At 47.1% G+C, this 14793-nt stretch overlaps 1 protein-coding gene across 1 annotated transcript; it reads right to left on the bottom strand.

Moving 5' to 3' along the window:
* Positions 1 to 399: 399 nt before the first annotated feature.
* Positions 400 to 1731, bottom strand: HMX3 (H6 family homeobox 3). Its single transcript, XM_071749640.1, has 2 exons — positions 1318 to 1731; positions 400 to 1105 (listed from the first exon to the last, which is right to left on the bottom strand). The coding sequence occupies exons 1-2, from the start codon at positions 1631 to 1633 to the stop codon at positions 495 to 497; spliced, it is 927 nt and encodes a 308-aa protein (XP_071605741.1). The 5' UTR covers positions 1634 to 1731; the 3' UTR covers positions 400 to 494.
* Positions 1732 to 14793: the final 13062 nt, after the last annotated feature.

The raw sequence follows: 14793 nt of genomic DNA, 5'->3' as shown, positions 1-14793 counted from the left end.
TGGAGCCTGAAAATTTGGAGGCAGAAGGAGAGGTCCGAAAGGAACAGAAAATCAGCTTCTCGATAGCATTTGGCAAATCTCGAGGAGTGGCCTGGGATCATTAATTTTTTTTTTTTTTTTTTTTTTTTTTTTTTTTTTACAAAAATAAAACTAAAGCCACAGGGACCATCGCGGTTTTCCTCCACTTTTACAAAAGATGTGACAGCTTCAGGGTTCTCTACAAGTTCCCGCTTTCATTTTCCTTATTTCCCCTCCCCTCCTCGCTGTTTTGTTTTTTTTGTTTGTTTGTTTTTTGTTGTTGTTGTTTGTTTGTTTTATTTTTCCTAAATTTTTGTGACTTTCCTCCTAGCACCACACGACCCCTCTTCCCCCCTCCCCAACTCCCCGGCTCCGCAGACGCCGGCCGGGTGAATCGTACGAGTGGCTGGAGTACTTACAAGCGGGCCGGTGACTTGCGCGCCTCTCCGCGCCCCTCCGCGCAAGGACGGGCGGGCTCAGACGGGCCGCAGGAGCGGCACGGAGGTGACCACGGGGTGGGAATAGTAGACAGGGTGAGGGAAGGTGAGCAGGGGCTGGGTACCGGGGGCTCCGCCGCCCCCCGCGCCCGCCTCCGCGCCCGAGTTCTCGTGGTAGAGGATGGGGACGCGGACGATGCGCTGCGCGGCGGCGTGGCTGAGGTTGGCCGCCTCCAGCTCGGCCGCCAATTGCCTCTTCCACTTGTTGCGACGATTTTGGAACCAAATCTTCACCTGGGTCTCTGTCAGGTGGAGGGAAGCGGCCAAGCCGGCCCGCTCCGAGCTGCTCAGGTACCGCTTCATGTCGAAGGTGGACTCCAGCTGGAAGACCTGGCTGCGGCTGAACACCGTGCGGGTCTTCTTCTTGCGGCAAGGTTTCTTCTCCGGGCTTTCCTCTCGTTTCTTCCAGTCCTCCGCGCTGCTTCCTTCCTTCTTCGCCTCCTCCGAGTCGCTCTCTTCCAAAACGATCTCGTCGGGGCTCTTGGAGTCCAACTCCTTCTGCTCTCCCTCCGCCTTCAGCAGCGGTTCCGGGGAGTCCCGGTCGGTGCCCGAGGCGGGGGACGAATCTCTCAGCAAGGATTTTTCGGCGGCTGGAGGGAAAGGACGAGGGAGGAGGAGAAGAAGGAGTAGGGGGTGGAGGGGGTAAGGGACACAAAGAGATACCTTCACCGCCCGGCCCCCGCGTCCCGTCGGGGGGCAGCGGGAAGAGCCGGCCAGCACCCCGCTTCCAGCTTTGCCCCCCTCCCCCGGTCCCCGCCGCCCCGCCGGGAAAGGGAGGGAAGGATGGAGGGGGGAGCGGTACCTTCCGTGCGGGGCAGGTGGGCTCCGGCCGGCGTCAGGGCGTAGGGGTACCACCAGGTCTGGGCGCGCTCCAGGCAGTGGGCGCTCAGGGCGAAGCGGGGAGCCGGGATCTCGAACCGGGGGAAGGCGAGGTCGCCCACCTGCGAGAGGGCGAAGCCGGCACCGTCCACCGCCGCTTTGCCCGAGGGGGCGAACAGAGCCCTCGGCTGCTTGGGGGGAGCCTTGGGGGGGTCGCCGTTGAGGAGGTTCTTGATGTAGAAAGACTCCTTGGGGGGCGGTGGAGGGGCGCTGGCCGGTTCCTGCCCTGTCTCCGGCATCCTCCGGTGCCCGCCCGGCTCCTGCCCGCCGCTGGCCCCGCAGCCCGCGCCCGCTGCGCAGGTGGCGGCTCCCAGGGGCGCGGGGCAGAGGAGCGGCGGGGCGGGGTGTGTGCGGGGCGGCGGGGCCGGCCGGGGGCCCCTCGCATGAGGGGGAGGCAGGGCGGGGGGCCGAGGGGACCCGGGCAGCCCTCGGCACCGGGGGGCTGCTACGGGCAGGCGAAGAGCCGGGGTCGTCGCTGCCGCCGCCGCCGCCGCCTCCCACCGCCGCCGCTGCTGTTCCTGCGTCAACCTGGCGCCGGATGCTAATGATGAAATCAAAATGTCATCCAAGTTAAACGCGGGGAGCAGGCGGCGATTGGGCACGCAGGATGGCAAATGGGATTAGGCGGGGAGGCAGCCGGGAGGAGAAGGCTCCGCGCAGCCCCTGCCCGCAGCGGCCCCCGCTCCCCCCGCCTCTCCCCCCCGCGACGTGCAGCCGTGGCTGGAGGCTACGAGCGCCCGCCCGTTATTGGCTTTATATAGTCCAATTAGGCAGCAAATGAGGACGGGGCTATTAGCACAAAGGGATCCCGGCGGTGCTGAAGCACCACGGGAGCGCCGGGAGGCGAATGGCACCGACCGTGCAGCTCCTGTCACTAAACCTCCCCTCGCCCCGCCGCGCCGCCCCCTCCCCGCCCCGCACCGCCGGTAACAAAAGCAGCCGGCGACGGGGGGTAACGGACCGAGCCGGGCTACCGGGCCGAACCGGGCTACCGGCTTGAGCTGGGCTCTGCCTTGGGGCAAAAAAGCGACTTGGCGGGCGGCACCGCTGCCCCAGCCCGTCCCGCCGGCTGCGGGGTCGGCAGCGGGACACACGTCGAAGCCGCGGCGGGACAGGGGTGGCCGACACCCGGGGGCTCCGAGGGGGGTCCCGAGGAGGTTCCGGGGGGGCTTAAGGCCCGGCCCGGCCCAACCCGCCCGGGTCCGGGACCGCTGCCGGGCAGAGAGCGCCCCCTGCCGGGCCCATCGCGCCTCCCGGAGCGCCCCGGACCGGGCGGGTACCGGGTTCGGCCGGCGGAGCGGCCTTTAGCACCTTCCGCATCTCTCCGCACCTCTCCGCACCGCGGATCCTGGGGAATTGGCGACGGGGACGTGCGGGGCCGAACCGAGGTGGAGGGCGGTGTAGCGGTGGTACCGGTCGGGGCCCGTGGGTACGGCCACCGGGAGAAGGGAAAAGGGAGAAGGGAAGAAAAGGGGTGAAAAGAAAAGAAAAGGGAAGAGAAGAGAAGAGAAGAGAAGAGAAGAGAAGAGAAGAGAAGAGAAGAGAAGAGAAGAGAAGAGAAGAGAAAAGGGGAAGAAAAGGAAAGAAAAGAAAAGGGGAAGGAAAGGAAAGGAAAGGAAAGGAAAGGAAAGGAAAGGAAAGGAAAGGAAAGGAAAGGAAAGGAAAGGAAAGGAAAGGAAAGGAAAGGAAAGGAAAGGAAAGGAAAAAGACTATAGAAGGAAAGAAGGATGGAGAGAAAAAGAAACTAAAAATAAAGGAAAAATAAAAGGAAGAGAAGAAGAAAGAAGGAAGAAAGAAAGGAATTAAGACAGAAGGGGAAAGAAAGAAAGCAAAATAAAGATTAAAAAAAGAGTGTATTAGTGTCTCAGCTCTGGTGTGCATCTAAACATTTGAGATACATGTGAGCAGGCACTGTGAAAATCTGTCCTGGCCCAGGCAGAGCTACAGACTGGGAAGTGTGTGTGCTCACAGGGGGCAACAATCTCTGAATTTAAATGCTTTAATGCCCAGATCAAATATAAGTGATTTCTCTTGCCATTCACTTTTAAAGACCTGGCAGTTTGAAATAAGACCTCTTTTATCTCAATCAAACTTATCAGTGTTAATGCTTGCAAACTATCCTCGGGAGTTCTGCTTCCCCTGAACATTTGGGGTTATACATCCAGGGAAAATTTACATAGACCAAGTAATGTAAATTTTTTTGCTGCAACAGGCATGATAATTATATACTTCTGGTGTACATGACCTTTTCAGAGCACTGTCTCTAATGGGACCATTTCTAAACTGTTATTTTCGTTGCAAGGAGTGGTTTAGATAAACAGAGAGGTGCAGAAATGAAAAATCCATTTAGAGGATGGGCTTCCAGCAATTTATAGGAGTTTACAGAAATATTCTGCTCTTGCTAACAACTGTTTCACTCAAAGACATCAGGCAAAGTTAAGCTCCTCAGGAATTTTTCAAAGAAATTCTATTTCTGTGGAAATACTCAATGTTGGGAATAAAATTGTATAGAAAACAGAAAACAGCCTCTAACAGTCACCTAACCAGGGGTCTCACATCTCCTACAAAGACCTAGGCTAAAGCTTCTTTTTTTCCTATAAGAGCTGGAAACAAATAAAAGAAAGGTTGCAAGTTGCAAGTTCTTATGGTAGACCCCAAAGCATTTTTCTTCATCTCAGGGGAGATCTTGGTTTAGATATGAATCATCCAAATAATTCTGTATGGAAATTCCCACCCTTTTCTATCCATCTCTCCCTGCTTTAGTAACTACGAGGTCCTAATCCTTCTGGAATCTCTTAGGATAAACAGCCACTTGTAGTAAAAAGCCAAGGAAGGATGAAAAAAAAAAAAAAGCAGCCTACCTCTGAAGATTTGTAAAAGATATTTCCACTTTGTGATGCTTTGTTCTGGGGGAAAAAAAAAAAAAAAAGAGGAGGGGGGAAAGAAAAAAAAAAGAGAAAAAAAAAAAAAGAAGGAAGCAATATTCTAAAATATTCTAAAAGAACCTTTCTACATCTACATCTGTGTCATTTCCAGCCCATGGGATTCTCACACATTTATGTGTTTTATTTATGATGTCACAGCAAAATCTGGGCATTAAAGACTGGTATTGACCAACCCACCCTCTCATGCCCAGTGGTGATGGAGCTGAGGGAACTTTGCTGCAATCTTTTATTTCAGTTTTTAGATTCATGCTCCTACCATTACATTGTGAACAGATAATTATTATTTCATTAGTGCTCCAATTCAGAATTAATTGGCTAATTTACACATGGATCAATTGTATAAATGTGATGTTTGTGATAGCTGCTTGATATGATTTAAAGTAATTGTTTATTTTCGGGTTTTGGCTTGCATTGTGCTGCAAAGTGATTTATCTCCTTATTTATCTTCTTTCAGCACTGCCTCTTCTTTTCTATTATTTTTTCTGAAGAGCCACACGCTTGCTAAGCCCAAGTGTGAGTCTGTGATTTTGTGGGGCCACGCTTCTGGGAGCTCCAGCATGTCCTGCCTTCCCATGAGCTGATTTTATGTGCTCACAAAGTCACCCTCTGCATCACCCCTTGTATTTCAGGAAAATTCTTGCATCATCCTTGCAGCTGCTGTCTCTGAGTGTCTCCCACAATAACCACAGGTGACAAACATCTGTCACTTTGGGTTTAGGTTTTTTTGGGTTTGGTTTTTTTTTAATCCCCAATTCAAGAGGGAAAGTGAAGATTCCTTGTGCTTAGTTCCCTTGCTCCTTTGTTTTTCCACCTGACAGCTGTGGGAGGGCTGCAGCCAGGACTTGCAGGGTGGGAGCAATGAGGTTTTCATCTGCTTTTGATATGACAGAAGCTTCTTGACAGTGGCAGGACCTGCCATGTCCTTGCAGAAGAAGGCACTGGCCAGCCAGAAGAGCCTCCCTAGACCAGCCCTTTGCCCTCCTGTAGGTGCCTGCAGCATTTGGCTTTGCAGCAGCTGCAGGGAAGCAATAACCCATCAAAGCACTGCTTCATTTCATGGCTCACTTTAAACAGGTTCCTCCACTGGGAAGTGCTGAAGTGCTTCCTTCCATCAGGGTTTAGATGTTCACAGGAAGAAGAAAAAAATGGGGTGAGGACACAGCTGACAGCTTGCCCCACACAGAAATGCTCCATTCCCAGGCAATTGAACTGATTTCTTCTACCATCAGATTTTAGAGCTGCTGCTGTGCTGTCCAGGCAGCCAAAACCAATTTTGTGAATGCCAAAGATTAACTAGAGCAGAATTTTAGCCACTGTCAATGCCTCTCCTCTTCCTACTGCAGATGGTTGGACGCTCTCAGGGCCTTTGTACCAGCTGAGTTATTCAGAACATTGCATTTCTCTGCCATTCTTTCAATTGCTTCTTCTGAAACGCATGATTGGAAACAAACAGAGGTTGCCCAGAGAAGAGATGCTCCTTTGTCATCCAAAGGAATGTCTCTTGCAGGATGTATTTGATAAGGAAGTTTTATTCAAGACTAGAAAAAGCTCAAACGAGTTATGCCTCGTAACCTTTCTCAGGTTTCACTTGGTTGAGTGTCCCAGGGTGTCTGGGATGTGTGTGGGTTGGGAGATATTTTGGAACAGTTAAAGTTGTTCCCTTATAATGCCTTACAATGGCATTTTTGTACCTTGAAGTGGAAGGCTTTGTAAGTCTCTGTTTTCCGGCAGCTTCCTGGAGACCTGAGAGACAAATCTGACAAATATTAGAACCTTATAGCACTGCAAGAAAGCAGGTTATTTAATTTGTGAGGCTTTTATTTCTGAGGCCCATCACAGCCTGCTGTCTGACTCAAAATTATACCATTTCTACATGAAAGAGGAAAAATTTTTAGGTTGTGATGATTTTGTCAGACAAATTCTGTTACAGGCTCCTGTGTAATTTGGAATAAACCACGGGGACAGAACTTGATGGGCAAATGATGTGACCTAAGTAGAGTCTTCATCTCTCACAGCACTAAAGCACTACAGCACGTGCTCTGCAAAGGGTGTTATGATGCTCTGAAGTCATCACAAACTTGTACAACGTAGCCTTTGCTTTTGTCAATGTGACCTGCCCACTGGTCTGATTTCTAGGAAGTCTGATAATCATCCTTGTGTTGATCCTTGTTATGTGTGCATAATTTATCCTTTTCACAACTGAATTCATAGAATAGGGGGCAGCATCTTATACTGGAAGACTTCTCTTCTGAAAGTGACACTGGAGGATTTCAAGGGAGAACCTCTGTTGTTCTTTGACATCTCCACAGGGGCTTCCCTGAAACTCATCTGATTTGTTTCAAAACATGACAGGACAGAAACACCCAAAGAACAACCAAAGATTTAATAGTAGCTTTACAGCTTCTCAATCTGAAGACTGGTGATTACAGACCAGTTTGTAGATTCTGAGGTATCATGTAGCATGTAAAAAAAAAAACCAAAACAAAACCAAAGACCAACCCCCCAAAGAACCCCACCCCCCCCCCAAAAAAAAACAACCAAAACCAACCCAAACCCAACCAGAAAAACAACAACAAAACACACAAAAAAAATCAAATCTGAAAAAACCCAAAAAACCCAACCCCTATGGAATCATAAGCACTGGTGAAATCCTAAATAGGCTGATCTGGTTTTGGCCAAAAGCACCCTGGAATCACACCTGAAAAGCACTGAGCATTTTCAGCTCCCAGTGAAATAAAATTTTTCTTCAAAGATGCATGGTGCATGTCTTACTGGCCTGGCTAGAAAAGAGGTGTTTTAATCCATGTTCATCCTTCAGACCTCAGACCATATTATCCAATTGCAGATGAGCCAACAGAGAGCAGAGCAGATCCAGTGTTTGTGTGCAGAGCAGCAAGGCAAGGTGAAGGTTTAGCAGTTCTTAAATAATCATTGATTTCAAAAGTGTTACAGCCCATTAACCCAAAAATCAGCTGCTTATAGAAACTTGGGTGTTCACATCAGAGATCTTTGGCAGTTGTATGAGAGTTACACCAAACAGATGTATTGAACATGAGCTGTGATTTGCATTTTATTAAAAGAACCCGAGATCATCCTGATTTCCCTAAGAACTTTTGTTATCAATGGCAGGACAGTCTGAACCTGCTCACTCTGAGTCAGCAGATCTCCAAAAGAGCTTGTGGTGTGGCAGAATAAATGAGTGGTGGGGCCATTCTGAGCTTCCACAGGAATTTCTTTGTCAAGACCTCAGTGTGCTTTGAGGTTATGAATGACTGTACTGCCTGCCAGTCCCCAGGGAAGGCTGCTCCTCAGGCAAGCTCCATGTTTCAGGAATTCCAAGAAGCCCAAGTGATGGGCACATCACAGGAGGCTCCTTCTGTCTCTTTTGGCTGGGGCAACAGGACACCTTGGCTCAGATGTGCAGACACATCAGGTACTCCCATTACTCCCAAGGTGTGCAGACTCTGTGCTGCCCGTTCTGCAAAACAGAGAAAATAAGGTTTTTGGGTTCCCTTACATATAATGCTTCTGCACATTCCAGGGAAAACTTCATCCTAGATCATGAAATTACTTATTTCCACTGTTTCTTTATTAATATAAGAGCTCAAACTCACACTGCAAAGAGACACCAGAGGCCAAGAAATGGCTGCACTGGGGCCAGACTTCCTTCTTCCAAATTCCAAACCATCCTTCTCTGAATCCCAGCACTGCTTTTCGTTTTTGATAGTTGAAAAATCAGAAATCTATCAGAAAGGCCGTCATTACAGAGATATATTTCAAATATCTTTGAATGAAACATTAAACATATGAGAAATTAATCAATCATAAACTTGATTAAAGCAATGCTGGTAGGGATAAATCCACTGCTGTGCAAGACCTCCAATATGCAGATACCTCCTCAGCTTCATCAGCATCATAACCATCGTTGTTCCACCACAGATTTCTCAACAACAGGAGATTATCTTTGACACCAAGCCACAGGGACCTCACCAGCTCACCCAGAACAGTGGCCTGAAACCCCTTTCTCATGAGGTGATAGGAGAAGCAGCCATGAAGCACTAATGAAGTGAGCTAGGAACCAAGGAAGATTTTTTCACCTTATTTTACATTAGGTAGATTCTTGGCTTGTCATTAGGGATCCACAAGTAATGTCAGCAAAAAGAGTGAAAGATGACTGTGTACAAGTGAACATCTTGCTCAAGGTGGCAGATAGAGCAAATAATATTATTGATGACAAACTGGAACAATTTCAGCTTGTTATTTGCATGAAATGTAATATATTTAAGTACTGTTGGGTATCTGCAGAGCAAAATACTTGACAAAACAATAATCCTAACATATTAAGCAAACACTGCCTGTTTCTCCCCAGCAGCCTAATGTGTGTTCTTGCCATGCGGTGTCATTCTCAGAGTATGAGATCTAAATTACTTCTGAAATGCTGCCATAAAAAAATTACTTTTAATATATTTCCATTTTCCTCTAGATCACCCCTGACTCAAATATTTCAGCCATGGAATTGTATACAATTTTCAACAACACATCATGTTGCCACAAGAAGTTTGTTATATATTGCTGTGCTGGAAAGCTGTAATGGAGTGATGAACAGAGGATATTTTAAGTCTCCAGAGCAAGTGTGAGGATTATACCTCTGCTTTGGGTTGGTTTGTTTGTTTATTGGCAGCCAGGGTTGGTACAAATGAGAGAGGACAAGACATTGCCCCTCTAGTTAGAGATTCTGGCTTTATTCTGCTCCAGAGACCATGCTTGTAAACCACTGAAGCTGATCAGAGGTCGCAGAACACTGATCTGAATTTCCAGATGTCCTTGATAATGTCCTTCACCTTCATAATCAAAGTCTGCAATGATAATTTATTGATTGGTCTGCTTCACAGCAGTATGACACACAGCATTATTGAGAAACAGCTCTCAAAGATTCAGGTGACAAACGAGAGAGGGGAGGTGATTAAAACAGTGATGCAAACCTGCCACAACAACCTTCACCAGGGAAACTTGGGCTAACTGGTGATATTCTTACCACAGAATATGGTATTATCTGGGAGCAGATTTCCATTTAAATTGCTTCTTCTTTTCCTTTTTCTTTTTCTTTTTTTTTTCTTTTTCTTTTTCTTATTCTTTTTCTTTTTCTTATTCTTATTCTTTTTCTTTTTCTTTTTCTTTTTCTTTTTCTTATTCTTTTTCTTTTTCTTTTCCCTTTTCTTTTTCTTATTCTTTTCTTTTTCTTTTCCTTTTCCTGTTCCTTTTCTTTTTCCTTTTCCCTTTTCCCTTTCCCTTTCCCTTTCCCTTTCCCTTTCCCTTTCCCTTTCCCTTTCCCTTCCCCTTCCCCTTCCCCTTTTCCTTTTCCTCCTTCTCTTTTCCTCCTTCTCTCTTCCTCTTCCTCTTCCTCTTCCTCTTCCTCTTCCTCTTCCTCTTCCTCTTCCTCTTCCTCTTCCTCTTCCTCTTCCTCTTCCTCTTCCTCTTCCTCTTCCTCTTCCTCTTCCTCTTCCTCTTCCTCTTCCTCTTCCTCTTCCTCTTCCTCTTCCTCTTCCTCCTCCTCCTCCTTCTCCTTCTCCTTCTCCTTGTTTAACACTACTAGTACTAGTTACTTACTAGTTACTAATACTAACACACTAACTAGCAGCTGTACAACCACTCGCTTCGCTACCCCGCCACCTTTCAGCACCGTGGACAGCGCCGGGAGGCGCGGGGCGCTGCGCGGAGAGTTGCGCGGAGAGGGAGCGCGCCTTTTCCGCGGGTTTAGGGGCCTTGGGTTCCCTCTCTGCATCCCCCTACGTCCCCCGAGGACTCGGAGTGGCTGCATGACAGACAGATGGGGACCTGGACCACTGCTATCCCAGGGGCAAAAAGAAGAATTGGAGACTTTCTGCTAGTCTGAAAGCTCCTGAGCAATTAATTAATAATTAAATTACAAGTCATATAAATCCTGAGATTACAAGCTAAACCCGGGACCCTTTGTCTGCTATGCCTTGAGCCTTCACAGGCAAATTCAAGAGAGTTACATCCTGGTAGATATTACTAGCAAAGCATTTTTTAAGCAGGCATGGAAATCCTTCCCCTCTCCAACGGCGTTGCTGTGTCCCTTGTTTATTCTCCAGCTGGTGGTTTTTGGTGCTTCTTGGAGATATATCAAAGTTTATGCAGGATGTGTAACTTGGAGGAGATGGAAAAGATATTGACAATATTAATTGTTTCATAAATAGAGGCAGATAGGAGATGCTTTTTATATCCTTGGTTTAAACCTTGTTACTGAAAAACCAATACCCTGCCATTTGTTTATACTTTCTTGACATGGAAGGCAGATATATTTGAGTGAATGAAGCTAATAAAAGGCTACAGGCAGCATTTTCCACACTCAGCTTTTAGGCATCGGCCTCTTTTTCAAAAGAAAACTGTCTTTCCTTTTGGAACATTATGCCCATTCCATCTGTCTGTAAAAATGTATGAAGAGCCAGAAACTACACAGGACCAAATAGACCAAATAGAAAAGACCCTTTGCTTTTAGGCAAGCACTTCTTCAGGCAGGCAACTCCACTGACTCCTCAGACTTCCTCAGGACAGAAACTCTTTCTGCAAAGGGACAAAGGGCTCCAGCAGCCAACCCAGACCTGTACAGGCCCCTGAGCAAAAGCTGCCTCAGATGCAAAGTTGTGGCATGACAAATAACTCTTTCCTGTGGAAAAGATCCTTATTAGGATCCAAGAAGTGGCAGAGCAGAGGTCCTGTGCATGGAAAACTCAAACTCTTCCGAAGCCAGTGCATGACAAATGGTTTCAGACAAGACAAACGTTGGCTGGAAGGTGCTTTCCCTCATTACCAACTCCTTATTGTAGCTCAGCTTTACCATGCATGTAGTCATCATATTTGGGACAAGGTTAAAAAGATCACCTTGTTTTCAAGGGCTGGAGTAGACAGCCTCCACCCTAAACCTTTTGTCACCAGCAGGAACTGAAGAGGCAGAGGGCAGAGCATTTGGGCCACCCAGGAAACACTACGTTTACAGAGCCACCCTGCCCTGCCAAGAGTGCCACCAGAAGTGATGCCCAAAGAGCAGCCTTTTCCAGCTGCTCTGGAAGGCCTCGATAGAAACCAAGGGGGGAATTTTTCTTCATCAGTGCAAAAGCAAACGTGCTAAGTGGCAGTCTCTGTGTAAAAGTATTTATCTCAGTCACGGTCATCTCGCCATCTGACTCCAATTTCTGGCTGCAGTGTTACAGAACACCCTGTGTGCCATCCCCTGTAGCAAAGCTGACCCAGCAATACGTTTTTGCCACTCACAGCATCTGTTGAGCTGATCTGAAAACACCACAACCCAAATCCCATTTTCCAGCCACGCACACGCTTGCCTCTCCCCTCAGCCTGCCAATGCTAATGACTCGCAATTAAATAAAAGCCTTCCTCTTGCTCTGGGTCTCCCTGCCCAGTTTCCCTCCCAGGATATGGCTTTAACTTTGCCCTCTCACATTCTCATGGCAGTGGCTGTTATGGCAGGCAGCAGGATTATGACTCATGATGTACTCTAGGAAGTAATGATGATCCAAAAAGCAAACGGAGGTGGGCAGCGAAGGAGAAATCACTTATGCAAATAGAAATATTTTCAATAATGATCAACAGCGTGAGAAAGAATCGAGGAAAAATTACATTAGGCAGAGGAGCTTCATTTTTAAAATGTTCCCTAAGTGCTAGAAATCTTCCCATCTTCATTTTTTCCCTTTAAACTCTGTCATTTGTACAGCCTATTAACCTTTAACTTTATGACTATCCTAACGTGAAATACTGGCAGCATTTAAGTGTGAGAATACTGGAGACCTGCCTTCCTGGTTGGCAACAGAGGTGAAACACTTTCTTTTAAATCAGTCATTTTTAATATTAGTCAGATACACACAGCTATTTTTAGATCCACGTTACTTATACTAGATGCTCTACAGACTCCAGTTATCTTTCCTTAGAGGTCTTAAAAGTTTCCTTCCTAAAGCTGCCTGTCCTCTCTCAGTTCATCACCCTAATTTGGTATTCAACTCTGTTCAAAAGCAAAAGAGCAAATCAGAGTAAATCACTTTCTTCAAACTCCCTCTTCCCTGTTCTTAAAAATACAAGGTGTAATCAATTATTTGTGGTTGCCAGAGCTGCTGGGGAGTTGAGGCAAAGCTGGGAGTTCATCTTCTGAAGCACTAAACCACTGCTGCTCTGGACATTTCTGCCCTGAAGATCCAGCAAATGAGATGGGGTAGGGGAAGGAAAGGTGATTGAGTGACTTCCAAAAGGTGGTCAAGACAAAGTGGTTCATCTGGATGTGCTGGGGCTGTATCGATTACACCCATGGCAGGGGATGGAAGAGGTTCTACACAGAGCTTGTGTGACTTTAATTGTTACCATTATTTCAAACCAGAAGAGCTGCCCAGACCTGAGGACAGGAACTTGTGTTGTTTATACCTAAATCTCAGCAATTAAATCACACTGGGGGATGACAGGGAACGATTTGTTCGGAAGATCCCTGATGGTTTCTCTTTTGCCAGCAAGTGCCTTCCTGCAGGGCTGGACATGGGGAATCACTGTGGCCCAGGAGAGCTTCCAAAAAGAGTTTTCAGTTGGGAAGAACATCTGAAGCTGCTGCATCAGTGGTTGAGAAAAAGTTGCCACAGAGCTGAACCACCAGAATTTACTTACAAAAAATCTCCCCCTTTTCCCTTGCTCTTTTGGATGCTACAAACCTTCAACAAAGCTCATCAGGGAGTCCTGAAACAACAACTAGAAGTGAGTTTGCCAGGCAGGAGCTCATGTCACTCTCCTTAATCAGAAGATGTCCAGCCCCAAGGAATGCGACAGGGACCACAGTGGCCCTGGCTGCCTGACCCTGCCCTGCCTGCTGGCTCGGGTGTGGGAGGAAGTCCATGGATGCACAAACATCCCCCTCTGGATTGAAGGATGTGTGCAAGGGAGCTGCACAGAAGGTTTGGACCTGGAGGTTTTACTCTGGTGCAAACTCTTCTCTGAACTTTCAATCCAAAGAAGAGATAGCCAGAAAGACAGATGTCTTAGTAGGTTTTCTGCTCTCAGGGCCCTTTTCCTGAACCTGAAAAAGGTCTGGCTTCTTCCACTCTTACACTGAAACTGCAGACTCACTTTTAGGTAGAGGTGATCAACTACCAGCCCAGGATAAGCAGGGGTTTTGGCAGGCTTTGTGGCCATGGATTGGATTCACCCAAGGAAAATAAAATATGTGTGACACATACAGATTTGAGCAAGACCCACGCCACCTCCTTGCCCTCATGGGGTCTGAGGAACCCCCAAAACATCAGAGGGACTCAGCCACCTTGTTGTGGAGCTGCTTTTCTAAACTCCAGCTGGTTTAGAAACATGTTTAATTTAGGCACGCTCTTGGGCCCTATTGATTTTAATGTAACAATCATATGTTTAAAACTTAGCATGTGTTTAATTGCTCTGGTGAACAACAGCAGACTGACGCAGGTGCTCCCATGCCTTGCTGACCCAGGGCCAGGGAGAGCAATGCTGCACCAGCCCTGTGGCAAGGGGATCAAAGGGACAGCATTTGCCCCAAGCCTGATCTCAAACAATCCCAAATTCTTGCTTTTATTTGGGAAGCAGATACAGTTTCCTAAAAGGAAGGGAATTAGCAATGAATTTGGAAGAGAACCTATGTAAAAGCTCCTTGTTCATTTAGCTCCTGCTTTCAGTTATTTCATTTTTTTGGCATTTACCTAAAGTTTTCATCTTTCCAAGTCTTATTTTATGGTTAGTGTAAGGCCAGCCTGAAAGATAATATATTGTGACTGTTATATTATTTATTTCAAAGCCAAGTTATTGATTATTGCACGCTGAAAATGACAAATGGCATCTGAGAAAGGCACGGTCAGCGAGTTCTATTAAAGAAATGATAGTATTGCTCATGGATTGTTAAAAGGTTCAGTTTAGGTACTTTATAGGTTTATATCCATCACTATTTAATGACCAAATGATGAAAAATATGAGTCACGGGAACAATTTCTTTCTGTTGCAGCTTTACGTTTAAGCAGTTAGCAAAATAAGAGAATTTTTGTGCTAAGGGTTTATGCACCCAGACCTTGTAGCACATAATCTAGTAATGGCTTTGATTATTTTAGAGGAGATGATTTAATACAGGTAACTACTGCACACCTGGAGCACGTTGGAGTGGGTCAAATAATCCACACAGTGGTGGTGGAAGGTAGCTGGGCACACAGCCTGGGTGTGCATCAATTGCATCCCCCAACAAGACATCCCCCTGCACCAGGCACCTGGAGAAGTCCCACCAACTCCTGGGAGCCAAAGCACAGGAAAAAAAAAAGCCCATTTCCCCTGTGAGCCCAACAGTACATTGCTACCAGGCAGGGCAGAATATGGGCACCCTGTAAGAGCAAACATACATCAGGGAGTGTGAACCCATCCCAGGGCAGTCCTGG

The sequence above is a fragment of the Heliangelus exortis genome, chromosome 7, assembly GCF_036169615.1.
Source record: "Heliangelus exortis chromosome 7, bHelExo1.hap1, whole genome shotgun sequence".
NCBI lineage: Eukaryota > Metazoa > Chordata > Aves > Apodiformes > Trochilidae > Heliangelus > Heliangelus exortis.
Note: the sequence above shows the minus strand (reverse complement) of the source record. Positions and strands in the feature narration are given on the sequence as shown.

What these genes read in the sequence shown, in the direction of transcription:
- HMX3 (XM_071749640.1), bottom strand. Translation starts at nt 1,633, where the DNA reads ATGCCGGAGACAGGGCAGGAACCGGCCAGCGCCCCTCCACCGCCCCCC. An exon ending in CCACCTGCCCCGCACGGAAG is followed by an intron (nt 1,106 to 1,317) that starts GTACCGCTCCCC and finishes CTTTCCCTCCAG; the next exon opens with CCGCCGAAAAATCCTTGCTG.